At 47.0% G+C, this 24,080-nt stretch overlaps 1 protein-coding gene across 1 annotated transcript in view; it reads left to right on the top strand.

The window, feature by feature from the left end:
* EIF2A (eukaryotic translation initiation factor 2A) overlaps window positions 1-24,080 on the top strand; it is a 627,352-nt gene that overhangs the window by 304,151 nt on the left and 299,121 nt on the right. Inside the window, exon 10 of the mRNA XM_069618378.1 lies at window positions 300-871. Within this exon, the coding sequence (XP_069474479.1) occupies window positions 300-871 (572 nt within the window). The remainder of the gene's footprint in view (window positions 1-299; window positions 872-24,080) is intronic.

Here is a 24,080-nt window from a genome sequence, read left to right on the forward strand (position 1 = left end):
TACTCTAAGGAAAGGTGGACTGTGTGTAGGATCGATGTTCTTCATGCTTCTGTGCTGTTGGCAAAGACTTTGATTTTTGACTAGTCCAAATCACACGACAATCAGCTTTGTCATGTGGATAGAGGGTCTCACACGCAGACACTCTAAATGTGTTTCCCAGTTCTTTGTTGTATAATTCTGAGTCTGTGCTTCCACTGGGCGATATTTATGGAAACAGGAACTGTATTCTGAAAGGGGTATCTCTTGAAATAGTGATCATGTACATGCTTGACTTTTCACAATTTGCTTTTGTTTTTCAGCAAAAAACGGACCCATTTATGATGTAGTGTGGAACTCAAATTCAACAGAGTTTTGTGTTGTGTATGGTTTTATGCCAGCCAAAGCAACAGTTTACAATCTCAAGTGTGATCCAATTTTTGACTTTGGCACAGGACCACGTAATGCTGCGTATTATAGCCCTCAAGGACATATTCTAGTTTTGGCTGGGTTTGGAAATCTCAGAGGACAAATGGAAGTGTGGGATGTTAAAAACTATAAACTTATTTCCAAACCCCAGGCGTCTGATTCTACATTTTTTGCCTGGTGCCCAGATGGAGAACACATTGTTACAGCTACATGTGCCCCACGATTGAGGGTTGGTAATGGCTACAAGATTTGGCACTACAGTGGCACTGTTCTGCATAAATATGATGTTCCCCCAAATGAAGAACTATGGCAAGTTTCATGGCAGCCTTTTTTGGATGGAGTGCTTAAAGCAAAGCCAATAGTTTACCAGGCAGTTGCCGGCAGTTTGCCAGATCCCGAACCTAAGGCTGCACAGGCATATCGACCACCAGCCCTCAGAAATAAACCTGTCACTAGCTACAATCTGGTATGTATATCTTGCCTCGATTTGTGTTTAATAGAAGTTTTGTAAAGGGCATTGTGAAATTCTAAAATGAGATGCAACTCTATCCAAATGTAACTTCATAATTTCCATCTTTCCCTTAGCAGAAGTACCCAATACTAGCCCAAGACACAAGTTTGCTATGGCAACGTGTCATATATATGTACCTCTCCCAATCCGAATGTATGTTTGTTTATTGAATTTATATAGCGCTTTAAGCCAAAGCGCTTTACAATATAACAGACACAATAGTGACAGAAGCATATTTACAAACATGAACAGGTCATTAGAACAATAAGTAGAACTATTTACAAGGGGGGATGGCAGGGGGGAGGGTAGACGAGGGGGTAGAGGAAGGGGGTAGGTGAAGGGAGTTAGGGTGTAGAATTCGAGCTAGAGTGGAAGGGAAGGGAGGGGGGTGATCAGGTGTCCTCATTGCCCTTAAGTAGTATTTGTTACCAATTTAAGGTCAGAGGGGGAGGAGAGAGGATGGGGAAAGGAGGGGGGGGGGCAAGGGTAGAAGGGGAGGTGTAGGGAAGGGAAGTCAGGGGGTAGTGAAGAAGATGGGCTTTCAGGGAGTGGCGGAAGGATGAGTAGGTAGGGGTGGAGCAGATGGAGAGCGGGAGGGAGTTCCAGTGTAGGGGGGCCAAGAGTTGGAAGGAGCGGAAGCGTGAAGAGGCACATGGGGTACAGTGAGGAGGTAGAGGTTTGCTGAGCGGAGAGAGCGGGAGGGGGCGTAAAATGAGAGGAGGGAGGAAAGGTAAGGGGCGCCAGGTCACGGAGAGATTTGAAGACAAGACAGAGGAATTGACATTTCAGTTGAGAGGAAGGGAAGCCAGTCAAGTTGAGAGAGAGGGAGGAAGAAATCGTCTTGAGGGCCGGGGAGAGCGAGAGTATGGATTGAGGAGTGGTAGATGGATTTTAGGGGAGTTAGGTGAGAGACATGGAGTCCAAAGAGGATAGAGGAGCAGTAGAAGAGGCGGGAGAAAATAAGGGAGGAGATTAGGAGTTTGGAAGCATGGAATGTGAGAGAGGAGCGGATCTTGCAGATGTTATAGAGGTGGTGGCGACAAGCTCGAGTTGTTAGAAAGATGTGGTTGGAGAAGGATAGAGAGGAGTCGAGGTGGAGGCCGAGATTGCAGGCATGGGAAGATATGGGGAGGTTGGAAGGTGGAAAGTGGATGAAGGGAGAGGGAGAAGGGGAGAGAGTTAGGAGGGAAGAAAAGCACCTCAGTCTTATCAGTATTGAGGGAAAGAAAGTGGGATGACATCCAATCTTTTATGGCCATGAGGCAGGAAGAAAGAGTGAGGTGGAGGTCAGATGTGAAATAAGAGAAGGAAAGAAAGAGTTGGGTGTCATCAACGTAGAAGTGGTGGGATATGCTGAGAGAAGGGAGGTATAGAGAGAGAAGAGAAAGGGTCCCAGCACGGAACCCTGAGGGACGCCATAGTTCGGGGGGATGCTGGAGGAGGTGCGGCCGCCCCAGGAGACAGTGAAGGATCGATTGGAGAGGTAAGAGGTGAGCCAGGAGAGAACAGAGTCTTTGAAGCCGAAGGAGGACAGAGTGCTAAGAGGTAAGGGGTGATCTACGGTATCAAAAGCTGCAGAAAGATCAAGGCGGATGAGAATTGAAGATTGCCTATCGTAGCGAGCAGTGAGGAGAGAGTTGAGGACATAGGTGAGGGCAGTCTCAGTGGAGTGTTTAGGGCGGAACCCAGATTGAGAGGTGGAGAGGTGGGAGTGGGATGAGACGAAAGCAGAAAGTTGAGAGTAGGCAAGGCACTCGAGGAGCTTAGAAATAAAGGGGAGAAGGGAGATTGCCTGGAAGTTGGAGGCAAGAAGATGGGGATTATGGTAGCATGTTTGAAATCTGAGGGAAAGGTGGCGGAAGAGAGACACATGTTGAAGGTGGTTAGGTAGTGAATAAGGAGGGGGTACATTTTGGGGAGATGGGGATGGGGTCAGGGGGGGCAGCAGTAGGGTGAGTTTTGGACAGGAGGTGTGAGACACATGCAGGGGTGATAGGAGAAAAGGTGGACAACTTGGCAGAGCTGGGGGAGGAGGAAGAAGAAGAGAGGATTTTGGATGAGAAGAAGCTGGCGAAGTCAGAGGGAGAGAGGGGAGAGTTCGTGGAAGGGTCGGGAGTGGGAGGGGAGAGAAGCCGAGAGAGGGTCTGGAAGATACGGCGAGGATGAGAGGCTCGCAAGTGGAGGAGGCTAGAGTAGTAGGAACGTTTGGCAGATGAGAGGCAAGAGTTGTAGAGAGAGTGATATGAGAAATAAGAGGATTGATTAGTCCGAGAAGGGGATTTGATCCAGCGTCGTTCGAGGCGTCTGAGGAGGGCGGCGCATGGACAGAAGGTGTGAAGAGAGCCAGGGTTGGGAAGGCTTGTGAGAAGGGGAGAAGGGAGTGAGAGGATAGAGTTGGTCAAGACTGGAGGTTATAGAGGAGGACAGTGAGGAGAGGGCGTTGTCTGCTGAGAGGGAAGCAAAATCAGAGAGGGGGGAAGGGAGGAAGAACATGAGTCGTGGAAGAGAGTGGTGTTAAAATTGCAGAGGTCGCGACGAGAGAAGGAGGGAGAGGTGGGGGAATATAAGGGGGGAGAATGAGAGCAAGGCGTGATCAGAGAGATAGCTGGGAAGAGACGATACAGGGGAGGAAGAGTAAGAAGAGAGAAAGATGAGATTGAGTGTGGAGCCAGAGGAGTGGGTAGGGGGGGGGTAGGAAGGGGAGAGAGGAGGTAGGAGTCAAGCAATGAAAGAAGAGGAGAAGAATTAGATGTGGATGAGCGAGGGAGGTTGAAGTCGCCAAGGACTGAGAGAGGAGTGGGGGAAGGAGAGATGAGAGAGAGAAGATGGTCAAGGTCTTCATAGAAGGAAGAGAGGGGACCAGGAGGTCTGTAAATAATTAAGAAGGAGATCGTGTGAGGATAGGTGAAGGATTTAAAAAGAAATTCAAAGGAAGAGAAGGTGGGGGAGGGTGAGGGTAGGGGATGAGGAAAGACATTTAGGGTGATAAATTAGGCCGACGACGCCTCCGCGACCAGACGGGCGTGAGACATGAGAGGAGGAGGAGGAGGAGGAGGAGGAGGAGAGAGATGCAGGGACTGTGAATGTATGGTGCAAGCGCCATGGTTAAATCTGGATACAGATGAAACATGTTTAACACCCAATGCTTATTGTCATCTATTCTATGGGTTCTCTTGTGAAAACTCGCATCAGGCTTTGCAGGCACTGCAACCCAATACTCTGCCTGTTCGTTGATTTGGCTGCTCCCCTATTCTGTGTGCGCCTTACACTTGGTTGGCTTTTAAACCTCCTCAGTCATACTTCATTGCCTTCGTAATGTTATCAAAACATGTCAGTACTGCCTTCAGGAAAGGGACTGCAATTGGATTTCTTACTTGTTTGTATTCACTTTGGGGACTGCCTTTTGGTGTGCAATTTGGAACTGAGCTTTTCAAGCATGTAACATTGCCGTTTGTAACTTTTCAACTTGCTCTCATATAGCTACACTTTGAGAGAAGTCATATATTGGACATTTGTAAGGTGCAACCTATCACAAAAGGAATTAAGATAACTGGCATGATGTCTGATGGAGGGGAAGGGAAGTCCGACAAATGTGGGGGAAGTGCTTGCCGATTTTCATCATCCTGAATTGTTTGTGTCTCTGGATTTGAATTTGTATTGGAAATCTCTTGCCTCGCATAAAAGATGAATTGAATGGGGAGGATATAGTAGATTCGTGGACGAGTAGAGTTAGAGGTGGTGCAGGCTTGTGTGGAGACATGAGATTTTCAAGATCAGTTGCAGTGTTTCCAAAGATGGATTTTTTAATTGGAATCTATGTTGGAGATCATTCTGGCAGGAAAGTACAGAAGAAGTTTAGATAGCATAGCGTAGCACTAGTCCAGCTTGGGAGTGATAAAGGCTTGAAGAATTGTGCACATGCCAGAGTTGGAGAAGTACCACATGATGTGTTCTCTGAGATTTTCGTCCAGAGAGGATGGCATTTATATTCACTTAAAAAGAAAGGAAGTAGTTGATAGTGACACCCATTCTCTTAGCTTTTTTGTTTTTGGCAGTTTAATTGAAGGTGAAGTGAAGGGTCGTAATGACTTTCGCTGAGCTAATGGTGAGAAATTCTGTTGCATTGATGTTTAAAGTGAGCATGTTATCGGACATCCAGGCTTTGGGCACGACAAGAGTGGAAGAAATCTGGTCTGCTAAAGAGGACAAAGGGCAGTAGGGAGACTTGGTGGTGTGGAGGGGTTGGGAGGGGGCACCATGGACTGAGATAGCGGAGGGGACTGAGTAAGGCCCTTGGCAACTTGGGTGTCAGTTGGGTAAGGAGCAGTCTTACACCTGACGAATGTTCAATGAGATATGCCATGGGCTGTCGAAATTAGGCTGCTTAGTAGAGTTTTAGAGTTGAGATTGTCGCAAGGGACAGACAAATCTGGGACAGCCAATATGGTTTGAGCCATGGTCTTTTTAAAAAGTCAGGGAGGATCCCGTGAAAGGTGCTGAGGTTTCAAAGTTTGGAGATAATCGGGAATTGTGCTGAGCTTACCTATTTGAGAGGTCTGGAGAGCAGCAATCAGCTGTCGACCCAGAGTGTTTCACTTTATCAGTAGTGTACTCTTATGTCCCGTCCCCTTTCCTCCATACTGCATGGGCATCCCTCGCGAGGGACGGGAGACGGAACCTTTTTCACCAGAAAAATCTAATTCCCCTCTAAATTTGGAGGCGCGGCCCTTGGAGCATGTGTTGCCCTGACTCCGCCCTCTGGCGCCACACCTCAGTCCCCTTTTCCGCCTCGACACGGACGGGCCGAATTCACCAGCGCTCCTGGGTTTGGCTTCGGCCATGTAACTCTACACGCGGATTCTTCCTCTGTAGCTTCTTTTGTCTTTTTTCAATAGGTACTCGGTCCTCAGACGCCACAGCTCCTCCCTGGCGCATGTCGACTTCGACAGGGTTCAGCAGGTGCTCATCCTGCAACAGGCCCTTTCCAACTTCAGACCCCCACGCCCTCTGCCTATGTTGCCTTGGCCCAGACCACGGTTGGCAAGCCTGTTCGGCGTGCGGCTCGCTGTCCTCGAAAGCGCTGAAGAACAGACTAGCCAGGTGGAGGGAGCTCTTTCAGCTGTCTCCTTCTGAGGATCTCAAGAACTTCGTGACGCTTCGATCCAGGGCTGAAGTAGGGCCTTTATTTTCATCCGCACCCCGCAAGGGAGACTCCTTCCCACGGACTCTCCTGCGTGGGAGGGGCCGGTCAGGTCCTTCAACCAGCACACGCACTGAGGCTGTCACAGCTACAGGTCTCAGGGATTAGGGGTCCTCGGATCCCCCCGGTGCCAGTGTTGAGGGGCCGCTAGGCTCTTTTACCGGGCTTGCACCCGAGGGGCTCCGCCCTTGTACCGGCATCATGGCAGAGGGGCTACACCCGGTTACCGGCAACATGTCCGAGGGGGTGCCTGAACGTAGCTCTAACGACCCCCGGGTTGAGGTGGATACACCTACCGGGCACGGGCCCGAGGCCCGAGGAGCGGGGCAAGTCGCACGCTGCTCACATACGTGACTTGGCAGAGGCTTGCATCAACGAGCCGAGCAACTCGTCGCAGACACATGGTAGGCAGCTGAACAAGATGGCCAACGTGCCAGAAAGACACCCGTTCGATGCCTCTGCAGGACTTTGACGAAGAACGAGTATCGAGGTGGGACTGGCATCAACCAGGTACGTGGCCTATGGCCTACCCTTCTTATGCGCAAGGTTTTTTTCCCCTGCGTCCATATGTACAGGGTCGGCAGCGGCCTCAGCTGCCTCTAGCTAACCCGTCAGTCCCCCTCCTCCTCCTCTTCGGCCAGCGAGGACCGGATATTCAAGAGGTTCCTCGGCCTCATGAAGTCTCCAGATATGGGGGCTATCATCAAGGACGCAGTCAGGGAAGTCCTTCCTGCTATGCTAGCGGCACCACAGACGCCCCCTCCGGCTCCTCTGCCTACTCCGCAGGTGGTTCCATACCAGCCGCCTCCTCTTGCTCAGCCTGAGGCAGCGGTCCCTTCGCCCCTGCCTCCGGCTCTGGATACTCCTCCTCAGGATCCCCCAGCGGAATACCTGGGCCTCCCCCAGCCCCAGGTAAAACATCCAGCAGAGGGCGGCCTCACTGAAGTCCTCACGAGGCACCCTTCTGCAAGAACGGGAATTCCACTGCAAACCAATGTAGTCTCTCTCGCCAAGAAGGGTTGGCTCAAACCCCACTCCGTCCAGCTGGTCAACCGCCGCCTGGACACCAAGTGCAGGCAGATGGAGGGGGATACACTCTTGCTCTCCTCCCATCCTCAGCCACACTCATCGGTGATCGCTGCAGCATCGCTGTACTCCAAGCCTCAGTCATCCTTGTCTTCGTCATCAACGGCGTTGTTAGGCACGGAGGAGAAGATCTTGGAAGCATACAGTAAGAAGCTGTATTACAATGCCTCCTTGAACCTGCGACAGGCCAACGCAGACGCCATGCTGGCAGCCACTAACAAGAGACTATGGGGGGAAATTGCCGACTTCCTCCCGGAACTCCTCTCCCACAGCCAATCACGTGTCAAGGCGGGGCTAGCCAAGGCCAATCTCGTGGCTCAGGATATCATGGAGTCCACGCTGGCACACATTGATTCCTCTGGACGTGCCATCTGCATTGCCACGGACATGAGAAGGATGACCTGGCTCCGGGCAACCAAGTTCAACCCGGATGTCCAGGAACATATTTTAGACCTGCCGTTCGAGGGTAGTGACCTCTTTCACTCCAGCACAGACGAAGAGCTGGACAAGAAGAAGAATAGCTCCCACGCAGCTAAGTTTTTATCCACTCTGACAAAGACCCCACCCAAAGCGTACTCCCAGTCTCAGCAACGCTCGGATAAGGGTCGCTCATCTGCAGGCTTCCGCGGATTCCAGGAACGGAGGTCCAGGCAGCCGGAAACGCTCACCGACACCTGGTCGGCGCAAGCATCAAAAGGGGGAGAGGGGCGCGGCAACAGCTTTTTCCAGTCCCCCTCCTCCACCTCGGCCTCCGAGGGTAAAAAGTCATGACAGACCCACTCGGGTCCACGTGTCGCCAGTGGGTGGCAGGCTTGCTCTTCACGCACACTTTTGGCGACATAACTTTGTGGACTCCTGGATCCGGTCAGTATTATCCTCGGGGTACTGTCTACCTATTCTTGCCTCTCCTCCTCTTCTGCAAGTTGGGACAGCAACTCTTTTGGCGGAGATTCGGTCACTCGTCCTGAGCCAGGCTGTGGAGGAAGTCCCAGCCTCCCAGCAAGGCTCTGGCTTCTACTCCAGGATCTTCCCCATTCAGAAAAAGAACCAGGCTGGCCTGAGAGTTGTACTGGACCTTTCCACCCTCAACCTCGCCTTAACTCTCCAGAGGTTCAGGATGGTGACGTCTGCTTTTATTGCAGAGACATTATGCAGGGGAGACTGAATGTGCTCCCTGGATCCGAAGGATGCATAGCTACACGTCTCGATCTGGCAACCCCATTGTTTTTTCCTCCAGTTCAGGATCATGGGTTGCCATTTTCAGTACAAGGTCCTCCCTTTTGGCCTCAACTCTGCCCCCAGGGTCTTTACCAGACTCATGAATGCGGTGGCAGCCCTCCTCCGGGCCCAGGGCCTCCATATATACCCCTACCTAGATGACTGGCTCGTCAGAGCTACATCTCAAGAAGCCGTTCACGACTCCTCCCAGGCACTGATGAACACGCTACACAGCCTGGGCTTTTCACTGAATCTCAGGAAGTCACAGCTACAACCCACGAAGTCTTTGACCTTCCGGGGCCTCATCTGGGACACAAATCATCAAGAGCCCCATTTCTCTCCACCCGGACCTCACATGTTGGTCCAAGGACTGCAACCTGTGGACGGGCAAGCCCTTCAGGCCCCCCGTTCAGCAGGCGACGATTACCACACACCCCTCCCTCGAGAGCTGGGGATCCACCCTGGAGGATCTCTCGGTCCACGGCACGTGGACCTGTCAGGAACAGATTACCACATCAATTGGCTGGAACTGAACGCCTTCTGGTTAGCGCTCAGAGCCTTCCTCCCACGTCTCAAAGGAAGGGTTGTCCTCATCCAGACAGACGACTCGACCAGTATGTACTACATCAACAAACAAAGGGGGGGACCAGGTCCCCTGCCCTGTGCAGACTGGCGATAAACATGTGGGAATGGGCCTTGGATAACGAGATTTTCCTCACAGCAGTCCATCTTCTGGTGGAATCCAACCTTGAAGCGGACAGGCTCAGCAGGTTGGGAGCGGACAACTAAGAGTGGCAGCTGAACTACCTCGTTGCACAGGCGATCTTCCACAGATGGGAATGAAATGCCCTCAGTTCGCCTCCTGGTAGGGGCAGGGCCTAGGCTCCCTGGGCGACGCCTTATGGATCCAGTGGAACGGCATGTCAGCATACGCCTTCCCGCCCTCCACTGATTCACAGAGTGCTTTGCAAGTTCAAGGAGTCTCACCAACTCAACATCATTCTGATAGCCCCGTGGTGGCCAGCCAGGCCGTGCTTCTCGGAGCTGCTCAGCCTCTCTGAGGTCCCTCCAATCCACCTCCCGACAGACTCAGCACATCTTCTGACTCAGCAGGGGGGCAGGGTCGTCCACCCCGCCCCTCAGAAGCTGGCCCTCACAGCGTGGTTCCTGAGCAGGTGACGTTCAGCCACCTCAACCTATCCCAAGCCAATCTGGAAATCATACAGGGGGCTAGGAGCAAGGCTACCAGAGCCCAGTATAAAAGTAAATGGACCAGGTTCTGCCACTGGGTGCACTCCAAAGATATCGACCCACTGGCTTGTTCATTGGACGACGTGCTGTCGTTCTCGGCGCACCTCGCCAACTCAGGTGTGCAGGTGGACACCTGCCACACATACCTCTCAGCCATTGGGGCCTACAGGAATTCGGAGGAAGGGGTCTTCTCCTCCTCCAACCTGATCGTCAGGAGACATTTGGCCAGATTCTCTAGACTCTACCCACCCATCAGAAAGCCACACCCCGTGTGGGATTTGAACCTGGTCTTGGGCGCCCTCGCGCACAATCCGTTTGAGCCTATGGCATCCGCGGACATCAGACTGGTCACCAATCATGATGGCTCTGCTAGTCAGCCTCACATCTGCATGCAGGGTCGGCGAGATCCAGGCCCTAGTCGCCTCAGAGCCATACACTACCTTTCACAAGGACAAGGCGGTCCTGCGGACCCATCCGGCATTTCTACCTAAGGTGCCATCAGCCTTTCACTTAAAACGAGGAGATCGTCCTTCCTACATTCTTTGCTGACTGGAAGGACGAGCCTCAAAGGGTTCTGCACTGCCTAGATGTCAGGCGGGCCCTGAAATTCTATCTGGACAGGACCAAGGACTTCCGCAATTCAGATGCCCTATTCATCACTTTTGGAGGCGCCAGGCCATCAGGCCTCCAAAGCCTCCATTTCCTGCTGGATGGTCTCGGCCATCAAGGAAGCGTACCAGGGCCAGTATAGACCCCTTCCGGCGAATATGCATGCCCATGTGGTCAGGGCCAAGGCAACGGCCATCGCCTTTCAGCGCCATGTCCCCTGGCAGGTCATAAGCAGGGCGGCCACGTGGGCCACCCCATCGGCTTTCTGCAAGCATTACTGTGTGGATGCCGGCTCCAGGTCGGATGCGCCTTACGGACAGGTGGTTCTCCAGAACCTGTTTGCTTAAGGAGTGTATCCTCTCCACCCAGGGGCTACCTTCAGTTGTAATCTCCCATGCAGTATGGAGGAAAGGGGATGGGACGTAAGAGTAATTATAAATTACTCACCGTAATGACTAACGTACTCTGTCCATAGTCCCCTTTCCTCCATACGTCCCACCATCCTCCCCCCCTAATAATCTGGTGTCATTATGCAATGATATATCTATTGTCGATGCGTCTTTGGGGACTGAAGTGTGGCGCCGGAGGACGGAGTCAGGGCAGCGCATGCTGATTCCGTCTCCTGTCCCTCGCGAGGGACGCCCATGCAGTATGGAGGAAGGAGACTATGGACTAAGAGTACATTAGTCACTACGGTGAGTAACTTATAATTTAAGAGCGATCTCACGTGTAGTGGGGGAATCTATATTTAGGCCTGGTGGTGGGGAGAGGAGGGAAGGGAATGCATGAGTTATATAGGATTTTAAAGTTGGCAATTATTTTGAAACGGTCTAATGGCGAAATTCTCCAGTAAGAATAGTTCTTTGGGGTCTTTTAAGCATTTATGAGGAAGTTGAGAGATTAAGGAAGAAAATCAAATCCTGACTGCAGGGCAGTAAATAGTTTCAGGGAAATTAGTTACTGCTTAAGTTCATACCATGTAATTTTGAGGTGCAGATTTGAGGTGTCTGTAACAGACAGAGAGAGGAGGCAGCACTAAGTTACAAGTGTGACTCCATGATTGTCAAGTCTGCAGAGGAAAACTTTAAATTAATGGTTAGTGCAAAGGTTCCTCAGTGCCGATGCAGACAACCATTGGGACACGTTTGCACTGATTATGTCTACATTGAAATAGTTGCTTCAATTTGCTGAAAGTTGTTTTGTGTACTTCTGCTAGTTTGAATGTCTGTGAATTCAAGTTACACACCACTGCCCAATGCTGTGGTGCACTTAACTGTTAAATTAATGAGTACAGAAGGTGATCCCCATCAGTGGCGTTACCAGGCTGTGGCCCACGGTCAGTTTCTATAGGCCCAACCTGTCACGTTAAAAACAGGGCAGGTGATGAGTGTGGCCTGGGAGCTGCTGCTGTTCTTGAGTTAACTAGAATACTGATCACTGCTCTAATAAGTGAGCACAGTTAAAACTCTGGGAGTGCTCCCACCGTGTTGCCTGATAGAAAGAAGTGTACATTTTACAAATAAAAATAACATATGATATTGCGTAGTGCACTGCTGACGCACTGGGTGCGCTGTCAGGCTGTTAATGTCAAGGTCTGAATCAATCATATCTTTAATGCAGTCTGTGTCCACTGTAATACATACAGTTTGTGTGTTCACCATAACTCACTTATGTCACATTTTCACCTTTCTTTGGGGAATATATTGATTGTGTGCCAAAATCAAATTTGAAATCTATGTTCAGTTGAGTTCCACAGTGGTTCAGAAGAAGATGGCTAAGCACGCTAAGCACTTGTTGCTCCGATCTGTGTTCATAGTGCCAGTTCTGTATGCACATATTACTGAGATTGCTACCTTGATTGAGGAACAAGCTCTTGATGTTCTATTTATAACAGAAACATGCCTCGCAGAGCTGTCGCATGTACTTTTTCATGATTTATTCCCAGACAATTTTCTAATTCAACATTTAGACAGTGTGGGTAAACGGGATGGGGACATTGCCATTATTTATAAAGATGTACTGTGCATTTCCCATTTTAAAACACTTGATTGGGGAAATGAATCACAAGTGGGGCAATTTACTATTGAGCTATCTCCTAATTCTGCCACTCCTGTAATACTAGGCTAAAGGCCCCCAGGACCACCTAAAGAATTGTTGGAGTGTCTTGATTTGTTTCTAACTACAGTGGGCAGTAAACATGATGAATTACTGTTATTAGGGGACTGGAATTTATGGTTGGATGATCGCAACCATACAGGTTCTACGGAAGTTTGGGATATTTTGTAAAATCATGGCTTTTGGGCCTTTAGGAATAACATCTACTCACAATAAGTCATTGCCTAGATTTGATCATAGTAAGAGGTATTTGTACTTTTTAGACAATATACCGATTCATTGGTCAGATCATACGCTCCAATTATTTGTACTGGTAGCCAAACTGAAGGACTCTTGTAGTCCTAAATTGGACGCTGGGATATTAATATGGAGATGCAAAGATTTGGATAAAATATCTGCGTTGGAATTGCGGAACTCATTGTCTCTGTTTGATACTACATTATCCAGTGAATAGTTCTTTCTTACTGGAACTGAAGTTAGGGAAGATATCTGTTCTAGGGCAGCTCCAAAAAAAGGATTTCGATGTCCTGGTATACATAAGACCTGTTACCACTACGTAAACAAGTTAGTCAGACAGGACTTAACTGGCAAAGACATTGAACAGAAGAAAATAGCGTTAAAGCTAAAACATCTCTTAAGATTTATAAAAAGGCTTTGTTTGAGGCAAAACAAAAATAAATTCCTCCACAAAGAAATCTGTGAAGCTGGAAATCATTCAAGAGAACTTTTTTCAATCCTTTCCAAATTCCAACACCTGACTAGTAATAATTTGTCTATTATTCCATCATTGACCCAGGCCAATGCTTTTAATAGCTTTTTTGTAGATAAAATTGCTACAATTAAGAGCAATATTGGAGCTTTGAATTCAACTCCTTTCTCCTCAGTGCATTTGAGCACAAATTTAGATATGGGAGATCACGAGCAAGTGGCCCATCCTGTAAAACAGTTCAATTTCATCATGTGACAGTAGATAATATACATGCAATGATGAGAATGTTTAAACCAACCAATGACTGCCTATTTCCCTAACCAGCAGTTGCGGCTAGACGTATGGCTGGGGAAATTGCTCCTTTTGTTACAATTTTCGTAAATAAATCATTAGATCAAGGATCAGTGCCTAACATGCTCAAATACACTACACTGACCCCTCTCCTAAATAAATCTAATTTGGACCCACTGGTTCTCCAAAATTATTGCCCTATTGCTGGTATTTCATGGCCGGGGACGGTGGTGTCTCAACAACTGCAAGCATTTGTCGAAGAGGAATTCCTTCTGGACCCCTTACAGTCCAGGTTCTGTCTGAAATTCGGTACGGAGACGGCTTTGTTGGCAGTCTATGATGAACACTTGAAGGTGGCTGATCAGGGAAAGCTTTCACTTTTGGTGATGCTTGACCTGTCAGCCGTCTTTGATACGGTCAACCACACAATCCTTTTAGAGAGGTTAAGGACAGTTGGGAATTTTTCTGAGCATGCCATTCGGTGGTTTGGATCTTTTTTTTACAACAGCGCCTACAATGTGTTAGATTAGGAGCCTTCACGCCAGATCCGTGCATCATGGACTGTGTGGTTCCACAGGGCTCATCGTTGATGCCACTTCTATTCAACTTATATCTTCGACTGGTTATGAAAATTTTGAGACGTCATGGAATAAGTTTCCAATCATATTCTGACGATACTCACATTTTTATCACAGTTAATAAGGTTGAGGTATCTTTTGCTAAAATCGGTGACTGCCTTCAGGAGATCAGCGAATGGATGGCCTCCAACCAACTGCAGTTGAATGCAGCCAAGACAGAATTTATTCTGTTTGGCTCTGGGAAACGTTCAGCTATTATAAAAAAACCAGCCACTTCCCAAGCTATTGGGAGTTGAACTTAAATTTTCAACTAAAGTTAAAAATCTGGGCTGCATTTGACAGGACAATATAGGTAGTGAGAGCCAGGTTGGATCCAAGGTGAAAGCCATCTTCTACTCCTTGAGACTCCTCCGACAAACTCTCCCATTTATTCCAGAGGGGGATCATCCTATGGTGGTGGGAGCACTTACAAATGCCCACCTAGACTACTGTAACAGCAAATTGGTGGGTGTCCCAAAAAAACAGCTCAGCAGACTGCAAAGGGTGCAGAATGCAGCGGTCAGGCTGGTCTGTGGGTTAAGCAAAACCTCCTATGCATCACCGTCACGCCATTTGCTTCACTGGCTATTGGTTGAGGATTGCATTAAGTTTAAAATAGCCTGTCTGGTATTCAAGTGTCTGAATGATTTAGCACCAGATTACTTGAAGGATAAACTTGAGCAGTATGAACCGTCCAGATTCCTATGTTCCGGGATCAGGCTTTCTTAGTCATCCCCCCATCTACATTTGTGTCAAGATGGGATAGAAGATTCGCGGTTTTTGGACCTAGACTTTGAAACAGCCTACCGAGGGAATTTAGGACTATGGTTTCCCTGTGTCAATTTGGAAAAAAACCCTGAAAACATTTTTGTTTAAATAAACTCTAGTCAGTTTTGTACAATGGTCATGTCCTCTGGACGTAACTGTGCTGCACTTATGGATGAATGTGATCGAATTTTCAGCAAAAGTCATCTGTGCCATTATACTGTTTGTTCTGTTTTGAGCACGTTACAAATTCTCCAAATCAGATCAAAATCAGTCGGATCACAGTTCCAAATCCCGGTGAGGCAGACTTTGCCTTTTCCATCTTTGAGGTTGATAAACTTGATTAATGGATACTTTGATAACACCACCTACCTTACCACTAGAACAGAGCACCTGCGCCAGCAAAGCCTAGTTATCAGCCAATTCAAAATACTTTATTTACGCATAGTCCAGAAAAGCAGAAAACATTAAAAACTGTACATAAATACATTAAAAGCCCAGCATATATCAAGTTAAAAAGGTGATAGATGGAAAGGAATGGATTTTAAAGGCTCAGTTAATCAAGGAGCTTAGGTTTGACCCTTCTTCTTGTCCAGGCCCTGAGACTGCAAACACCACATCTGGTTGGCACAAGCTCCTACAGAAGGTCTTGACAATGTCTAGCGTACTAATACCATAGTTCTTCAGAAAGTGTTTTGGGTTGCTTGTGCACATTCTAGAGTCACCCCTTGCAAATGAACAAGAAGTGCTGGACAGATACATGAATGATTTTACAGAAGGGACAATCTCAGTTCTGTACCACAGGTTCATCAAAGGGTGTATGTTCAATCTTAATTTCATGAAGTGTGCACCCGCATATGGCGATTTTATATCCATTATGTAACTCTCAAACTCCCATGCCATTTTATTTGCCAAATACAACCAACTGGTGGCTAAAGATAAACAGTCAGCTAGCTATCTTTTTGCTAAGGATCCACTCTCTGTATGGATCTTTAATGACCGAGTTACCACTTCACTGGATTAGTCTTGGGTTAAACCAAAAACGTTTCAGGTTCAAAGAATGCAATATTGACCTGATATAGGCCAACCATGGGAGGTTACTGCCTACATCACAGTTCATCAGGTCCTGGTTAGACCACAGTTTTGCCCAATACAGCAGTGTTTTCAGAGCAATTAATGATGGGGGTCAAACCAAGTTCAAAGTGCACAAGCAGACTAGGTGCATTCTTCGGGAGAATACGCAGCTTTTTAAATAATGTTTTTTGTGGGATTTAAACAAGAGATTCTCGAATGGCTCCATAGTTCTGCTCCTTATATTGCTGCCCCACAGCCTGTGATCTGTATATTTCCATTGCCGGAGGAACTGTATTATTCCCAAACTTCTTAGCAAAATTTAGGATGGCTTTGCATCTTCGAGGGTTAGATTTGTTTTGTTAGTGTGTTGGCCACACTTACCATTATTGGAAAATCTAAATTCCAAATGATCGAATATCTTTACCTCATCGATTTTAATACTTCCTATTTGTATGGATAGGCTGGTATATTTCACCATCAATGTGCCACATGTCATCAGTTTGGTTTTGCTTGGATTAACAGTTAAACCCTTCACATTGCAGAATTTGACAAACTAGCCTGTTCGTTTTTTAAGACCACTTGGCGTTTGGGAAATCAAAACTGCGTCATCCGCCAATATGAGAATACTATTTTTATTTCCTCCTGGTTTGGGTGCGTTAGCGTGATCAGGAGATCTATAATTTACAATATCATTAAAATAAATGGGGAAGAGTGTGGGAAACAAAACACAGCCCCGCCTCACACCCTTCTCCACTGAGAACTGTCTGGTGCACCTCCCCATTGTTCCTGTACCTGGCCTTAGCAGTATAACTAATGTGCATCTGCAAGATTGCTCTGAGCAGCGAACTGGGAATGTTCTTGCTTTGGAGTGCTTTCTGCAGTTCTGTGCGAGGGATAGCATCAAAGGCTGTCTTCAGGTCTATAAAATGTAGGTACAGCGTCCCTATGCTAGATATAATAAACACAGCATCAGCATGGCGCAGGTCTTGACCTGGTGCCTCCTAACATGGTTTGTAAACACAGAGGAGCCATTTGCAATGAAGATCATACTGCATTAGTCATAAGTGGTGATTGCGTACTAGAGTTGGATGCAGTGGCGCCAATGCCAATTTCCAGCTTTGCCACCGGACTATACTGTGATACCAGACAGATCATCTTGTCTCAGTGTATAGTACTGTACTATCTTCAGTGAAAGAGTTTGCCTTCTAACATTGTGATGGCATTGTTTAGCCTATTGCCTGGTTTTTCTTTTTCATGCAGGACATTTGAGTGGAAAGATCGAAGAGTCGCCCACATTTCTGTTTATCAAAAAGAGTTGTTTTTGCTACAGTGTCCAAAGTTGTATCTTCATATCAGGAATAACCATCTGCAAGTCTGTGTCTAACTTACTGAAAGAAGGCAAACTTATCACACAAGAAATAAGACCACTGTTCACGGCCAATGCCAGACTGAATCGTCGGAATGTAATATAAAGAAATCCATTGTTTGATCAAGATTGTAGGAGAGCAAAAGAGAATCTGATCAAAAGTGTGAAAAATGTTGCTGAAGGGGGAGGGAGGCAGTAACAGCCGTTCCCTTTATATGAACAGGCTAAAGATCAAGGGAGGAGCACTATAGGGACACCTGGAATGCCCTCCTGAATGCTAATGCAGAAATAGACTAAATAAGATTCTGGAGCCTTATAGGGACGGGAAGCACTGAGGGCCAAAAGCAAATCCAGTATAACATTCCGGAATCAGTCTGGTATTCGCACATTTCATCGCTGTATGCAGATTATAGAGTTTTTATGGCTCCAGGCTATCCTGTTACAGCCGATAGTGAAGAAGATCCTGCCCCCCCCCCCTTAGGCTAACACAAGGTGAAGTTATCACTGCTCTCGATAGTCAAAAAGCACCTAGCCCAGATAAGGTACAGCCTGATTACTATAAATCAGGGCCCTTGATATGGGCTCCTTAACTCATCAATTTTATTAATGCAGCCCTGCCAGCAAATCTTCCCCAGACATGGACGCGGCCCGGAAATCATCCCGTTGTACAAAAAGGGCGATGGAGAGGACCCTGGGCACTACCTCCCAATATCCCTGCTCGATGCGGAGGGTTTGGGGGAAGGTTTTCGCCAAGGCATCGTTGGTCTCTCTGGAGGCCTGGATGGAAGAAAGAGTGCCAATAAAGTTTGGACTCTCTACTACAGAGCCAGAAAAAGCTGGAACAGCAAATACAAGCCGTAATGAGAGTGGAAGGAGATACTGGGACCTGAAGCAGATCTTTGGTTATGAAAGTTTCTTGGACGTCGTATGCCCAAAATTCTCCAGAGCTCTATACCTTATGCTTCGGTTGGACATGTTACCTTTGGCAGAATTACTACACAAATGGAACTGTGATTTTCCCCAAAAATGCCCCTCTTGTGAAAACGAAATGCATTTTCTTTTATTTTGCCCTTCTTATCATGTCACTAGGAAAAAATATATCAAGCTGTTATTTAGCTGCATAGCAGTCAGAATTTAATTAACCCCCTTAAGTGCAATGGACGAGTTTGCTTGTCCTTTTTGCATAGACTTGCATAATAGCCTGGCACTTAAGGGTTAAATCAATACAGATTTAGGTCAGGTCATGCCACCAAGATGGCCCTAGTGGGAGACTAGTATGACCTCCTTGAAGCTGCAGACAAGGGCGAGTTTACCATGCTAGTCATGCTTGACTTGTCTGCAGCACTCGTCACAGTTGATTTTGATTTGCTTAAAACCAGACTTCCATCACTTGCACATATATCGAAGGAAGCCATTAAGTGGTGTGAATCATGTTTAACCGATCGCTGACAGCACATTAAGTCTGGTCCTTATTTGTCTGATGCACTACATATCACCTCTGGAGTTCCACATGATTCGTCACTTTCACCTCTGCTTTTTAATATCTATGTTTATCTCCTGCTTAATATATTTAGGCAATTTAACTTACAGTATCACTCAGACGATACCCAGATTTATGTTTGCTTAAACCAACAAGCAGAGGCAGTGGAGCGACTGGTAAAGTGCGCTGAAACAATCCACTGTTGGATGCTTGAAAATAAACTCCAACTGAATCCCTCAAAAACTGAGGTTGTCATTCTAAGCCCAAAAAATAAATTGTCTAAGGTTACATCTGGGATCCCCTGCCCTGATCTGTTTGGGCTGCCTACCAGATACAGTCTGTAAAAAATATGGGCTGTGTATGGGAGGCTTGCTTAGGTTGTCATCTACATGTGAATCAAATAATAAAGTCCATGTATTTCCAACTTAAGCTTCTAAAACCTTTACTGCCCTTCATTTCTGTAAAAGATCATCCCACAGTGGTAGGCGTCCTTACTAACTCAAAGTTGGACTATTGTAATGCCTTAATATCTGGCATCCCAAAATATCAGGTTCAACGTCCACAGGTGGCCCAGAACTCAGTTTTACGTATGATTTCTTCTTTACCACGGAAAGCCTCTATCTCAGAGTTTCTAAGAAGTCTAAATTGGCTGCAGGTACCGCAGTGGATAGAGTTTAAGATTCTGTGTCTTGTCTTTAAATGTATTCCTGGGGTGGCCCTGTGTACCTTCAAAGATTCTACACTTCCAGCCAACCCATAGTTTATGATCTAAAGGACAGGGACTATTAGTAGTTACTCCTGCTAGAACATCTACGCAGGGAGATCGGCGGTTCTCTTTTTTGGCCCCCCGTGTTTGTAACTCTCTCCCGCAATGTTTGCGTTAAACTCAATCTCAATGCAGCTTTCAAAAACTGTTAAAAACCTATTTGTTTAAATGAAAAACTTCTGGTTATATTAAAGAAAGCTGTTTAAGTCCTTGCTAAATCAGAAAATTACATATACGCATTATAAATACTCAAATCAATGAACTGTAAAGAATGATTCGGCACTGTGTGTTAATTGTAAATTTGATCTGGCAGTGCACACGGTTGTAAATTATTTAGCGAGTGCTTGGAGGGCAAGACTATGTTGCATTACCTAACACTTTCATTTGCATAACAATGGGGGTGAGATTGGGAGTCACTTTGTGAAAGCTGTTCTTTTGTAATTATGAGTCTTACTATTTTACTAGAACTACACTGTTATTGGGCATATCACTTTTAGCTATATTACGTACTTTTTAAACCTGCATCTTAGAGATTTAATATGAATTTGTATGATTGTTTTTAATCCTTGCTATTTTTATATGTTGTGTCCTTGTGAAATGTATGCTGTTAATTGTTAAATGTCGGGAGCGGCTGCTTTTGTTGTTCGCCGATTCCCGATAGTGATGCAGGCCTTGCAAATCATTAAAAATCCCACGAGACCTGCAGGGCGAGTTCCTTAGTTTACATACTCGACCTCAAAGAAATGCGGCAAGTTGACTGGTGACAAAATATTTACCTGTGCTTTTTGTAAAATTGTGCATGCCGCCATAAGCACACTTCATATTTGGTGCAATGCTGCCAAGCATGCACAGTGAAACTTGCATTTGCCAGTCTCTGAAAACAAAGTCCCCACTCTTGCCAGCAAGGTCGAGTATCCTGCAAATGGTGCTCGCCCTTCATAAAAACTACTCGCCAATGCTAGTGGGCTAGTAGATTTTTCAAGACCTGTAATGGCAGCTTGGCTTGACGAGCTCAGCGTGTTAGTTACGCTACAGTCCTTTCCTTCAGCCCGCTTGTGAGGGACACGGATGCGGGCTCAGGTACGGAGCATCTCCGGCAGCCTCTCAGGTCCCCACAGAGAGAGCAACCATCACAGCCCAAGCCGTTGAGGGGCATTGGGGAGTGCTGAGGACCACTGAAGAACCAGCAAACAGCTAAGTGCGGTATTGGGCTTTTGTGGCATGCCACGCTAGAATGGTGGTGAGGGGGGGTTTCACCAGTTCTTTCTGGCGGTCTTCAGTGAGTGCAAGCAGCACCTGAACAAATTCAGGAGTTACTTACCCCCCACCTCCCACCAACCCCTCCCCTCCTCCTATATGTTCCTCATCTGCCGGATGCGGTTAGCTTAAAGTCAGAAGCGGTTGTAACTGTGTGAGAACGTGAGTTGCAGGCACAGTGCCCAGTGCGGCTTGGCTTGCCTTGGTGTGATGCGGTACGGCCAAACTGTGCTTGTATCAGGTACTTCTCTCTCTTGCTGTCCGTGCAACAGAGAGCAAAGCGTAAACACCATTTCGAAGAGGCTGAGATTGCGCAGTGAAATAACTAAGGCTGGCAAACTCCTACGTAGTCACCTCCAACGTAAAGGAGTTCCTAAAGCAGAAAAAGAATAAAGTGTCGACATATACACATAACACGTCCCCATTGCGGCAACCTCAGATAGCAGGGATTTTCGACGTTGTGAGTAAAGGAGTGAGTTCATTGGAAGGTAACTCACAAGCTAACCTCCAGTCTTTTCCCACGAGCCATGACTGACGGTCAATCAGCCATGGCACAAGCTCCTTGAGCGGCCGCACTCGCCCCAATTGAGTCTTCAAACAATCACCTCACAAGCCCAGCACCCGAGATTGATAATAATGGCTCTTTGCTTTAACTCTGTTTAGAGTTCAAAAGTAAGCCACTTTGTCCCGGTGACATTGGTCAAGACAACATACCAGGGACAAACCTATCAAGTACACCAAAACTGCAAGCTCTGCTCTCCCCCAGGGAGAAAATTGGATGCCACCGGGACCACATCATGTATCACTGAAGTAGCCAACCCAGAGAATGGTATCACCAACACCCAGGGGGAGAGTCTTACCCTTGGACTCCTCTACTTGTCTGTTGGACTTTATAAATATAGCCACCTGTAACAAGGAAGATGCTTGTAATGAATTGTCCATGATGAAAAGCACATCGACTCCCGAGAAAAAGGCTAGAGGTGTATACCACGGTGTGTCTGCTCCCCCGGACGTGGCTTCTCAGCTGCCTTTATGCATTTGTAAGATCCCGGAGGATGGATCTTCGAGATGGGTGCTACTGAGAGGCCCGCTAGACAAATGGGTCCGCCCTCGACACTTGTCACCCCTGGCAGGAGAGCCATTGCTTATGGCGCCATCAAGGAAGGGGAGTAAGGTTTGAAGCTGGGTACAGTAAAACAAGAATACAGTCCGGTGCCCCAAGACTATGAAAGCCCCAGTACAGAGGGGTGTGACTCAGGAAGTTACCTTGATTGATGATGGCAATGCCGGGAGAAGTGATCCGGCCAGCATGACTACCCAACTGGGGAGACCAAAAGCCTGTCCAGTATAACACAGAGCCCTATTGCTACAGTAAAGAGGTGGTGGAAGTGTTTCAACCCCGGACACCATTTACATGGCACCTAACCTAGGTACCACATGAAAATTGAGTAATTGAACCCCACGGTGCCCAGCCCTTTCTTAAATCGTACAACCTTGCTAGACTTGTGGGAGCATATCCCTCGCCTATCCATGATTAGCACTACAGATCTGCTTGTCATTGACTTACCCAAATGGGACAGTAGTACAAACTGGGCATTGATTAAATGTGCATCAGCGACGATAGTAGCATAAGCATGTTTCTGTGGGGTCCAATTGGCAAACCTGGGTTTTTACTTGTCTGTCGGTTATGAGCGGTTAGTTAAAAGGGCCAATACCTATGTTGATTTTGGTCAACCTCACATCCCCCCTGTTTCGTCGGCAAAATACCCTGGGGTAGCTAGACCTTTCGCTCCCTTGTATGCCACAGAGAAATATGTGATTAAAAGTGGGGAGCCATTTAAGCGACCACAAGGCCAAACACTTAACTGGGGGAGCAGGGTCGATGAAATTATAACATTGCAAGTTGGAACACAAGAGGTTTTTCCCACCTGTTAAACACAGATGGATCAGCCTCACTGTTGGGAAAATTTGACGTGTTCCTCTTGCAAGAAACCTGGCTTGATTCCACAATACATATTGAAGGATACCACCTCTATCAGACAGTGGCCAACAAGGGACAGCGCGGAAGACCTTATGGGGGATTAATAATTGGCGTAAGCTAGAATCCAGCTACATTAATCCAACCACCAAGAGTAGCGAAGTACAAGCAGTTGAACTAAGATTGGGGTAAGGGGATGAGAAATGCTCTTCTGTGATTGTAAATATATATATATATATGTACCCCCTAACTCCACTTTCCTGGATTTTGCACACAACCCCCCGGAGGAACTGCTAACTGGGGTTGGGGGGAGCAAGTGACAGTTAACTAATAATCCTAGGTGGAGATTTGAATGTCCACTGCATGGACGAACATGAGGCAGCACAGTATCAAAATGTGTTTGAAAGAAATGAAATGATGCAGAAGGGCAGTAATTATTTGGGCTATCAATGGGTGAATTTTCTAAAGGAAAAAGTCCCTGTACTACTTTTTTGGCAATAACGATTGTCTGGAAAAGGCAGTTAAGTGGAGGGCTGTGCCTAACACTTTTAGCGATCATTCTATTTTGACCCTAACAATAATAGGCCAACAGCACTTTGGGAACCCTTGAGGCGCCTGGGTTTGTCTCTAACAACTCAGGCAACTGTATACGGTGGGCCACATAAGTAAGGCAAATAGTGCCATCTCTCAATTTAACACCTAGAGAAATACTTAAGCAGAATGTCTGGCAACGAGATTGAGCTGTGGCTGAAGGCTTTAACTACGGAAACTGGATGGGACACAAAGGCACCACAGTAATTACTGAAAAGCACTCCAACACGTTTGATAGAAACATTTGAAATGCTAAAATGGCTTTGAAAAAGAAATTGGGTTAAGCATTGCCGGTGCTCGATTATGAATAGCCAGTGGCAAAACATGATTGCTGATCTGTAGAGTCATGAGAGTAGGACAATATGGAGGATATTAGCCTCAGCTAAAGTCGAAAGGGCACACAAACTTGTTAATCCTATTAAGGAAAAAACTGGTTAATGCACCTTGGTCCAGGCTTCACTCCTTACAAAGATAGAGGCCCAGTATTATGCCCGGAAGGCTGGCCATTGACACTCTACGAGGGCGATCTTGAGCCGATGATTCGAAAATTAAAAAGCTCTAAGGCTCTGGTTCCCAATGGCCTCGCTAATGTCATCTTAAAATTCGACCCGCAAGGATGGGCCAAGATTCTTTCTATTTTATTTGCAAGGGTCTGCCTGGACCAATAAATATCTACCTCCTGGAAAGAGTGTATCCTGTTAAGTATTTCAATCAGGCGATATACCCTGGTCTCAGCTTAGTATGCAGCGCACAACCAAAATGCTTATTTTATTATATATATATAGGTTCAA

This window comes from Ambystoma mexicanum, chromosome 10 (genome assembly GCF_040938575.1).
Source record: "Ambystoma mexicanum isolate Mex_15411 chromosome 10, UKY_AmexF1_1, whole genome shotgun sequence".
In the NCBI taxonomy this organism is placed as follows: domain Eukaryota; kingdom Metazoa; phylum Chordata; class Amphibia; order Caudata; family Ambystomatidae; genus Ambystoma; species Ambystoma mexicanum.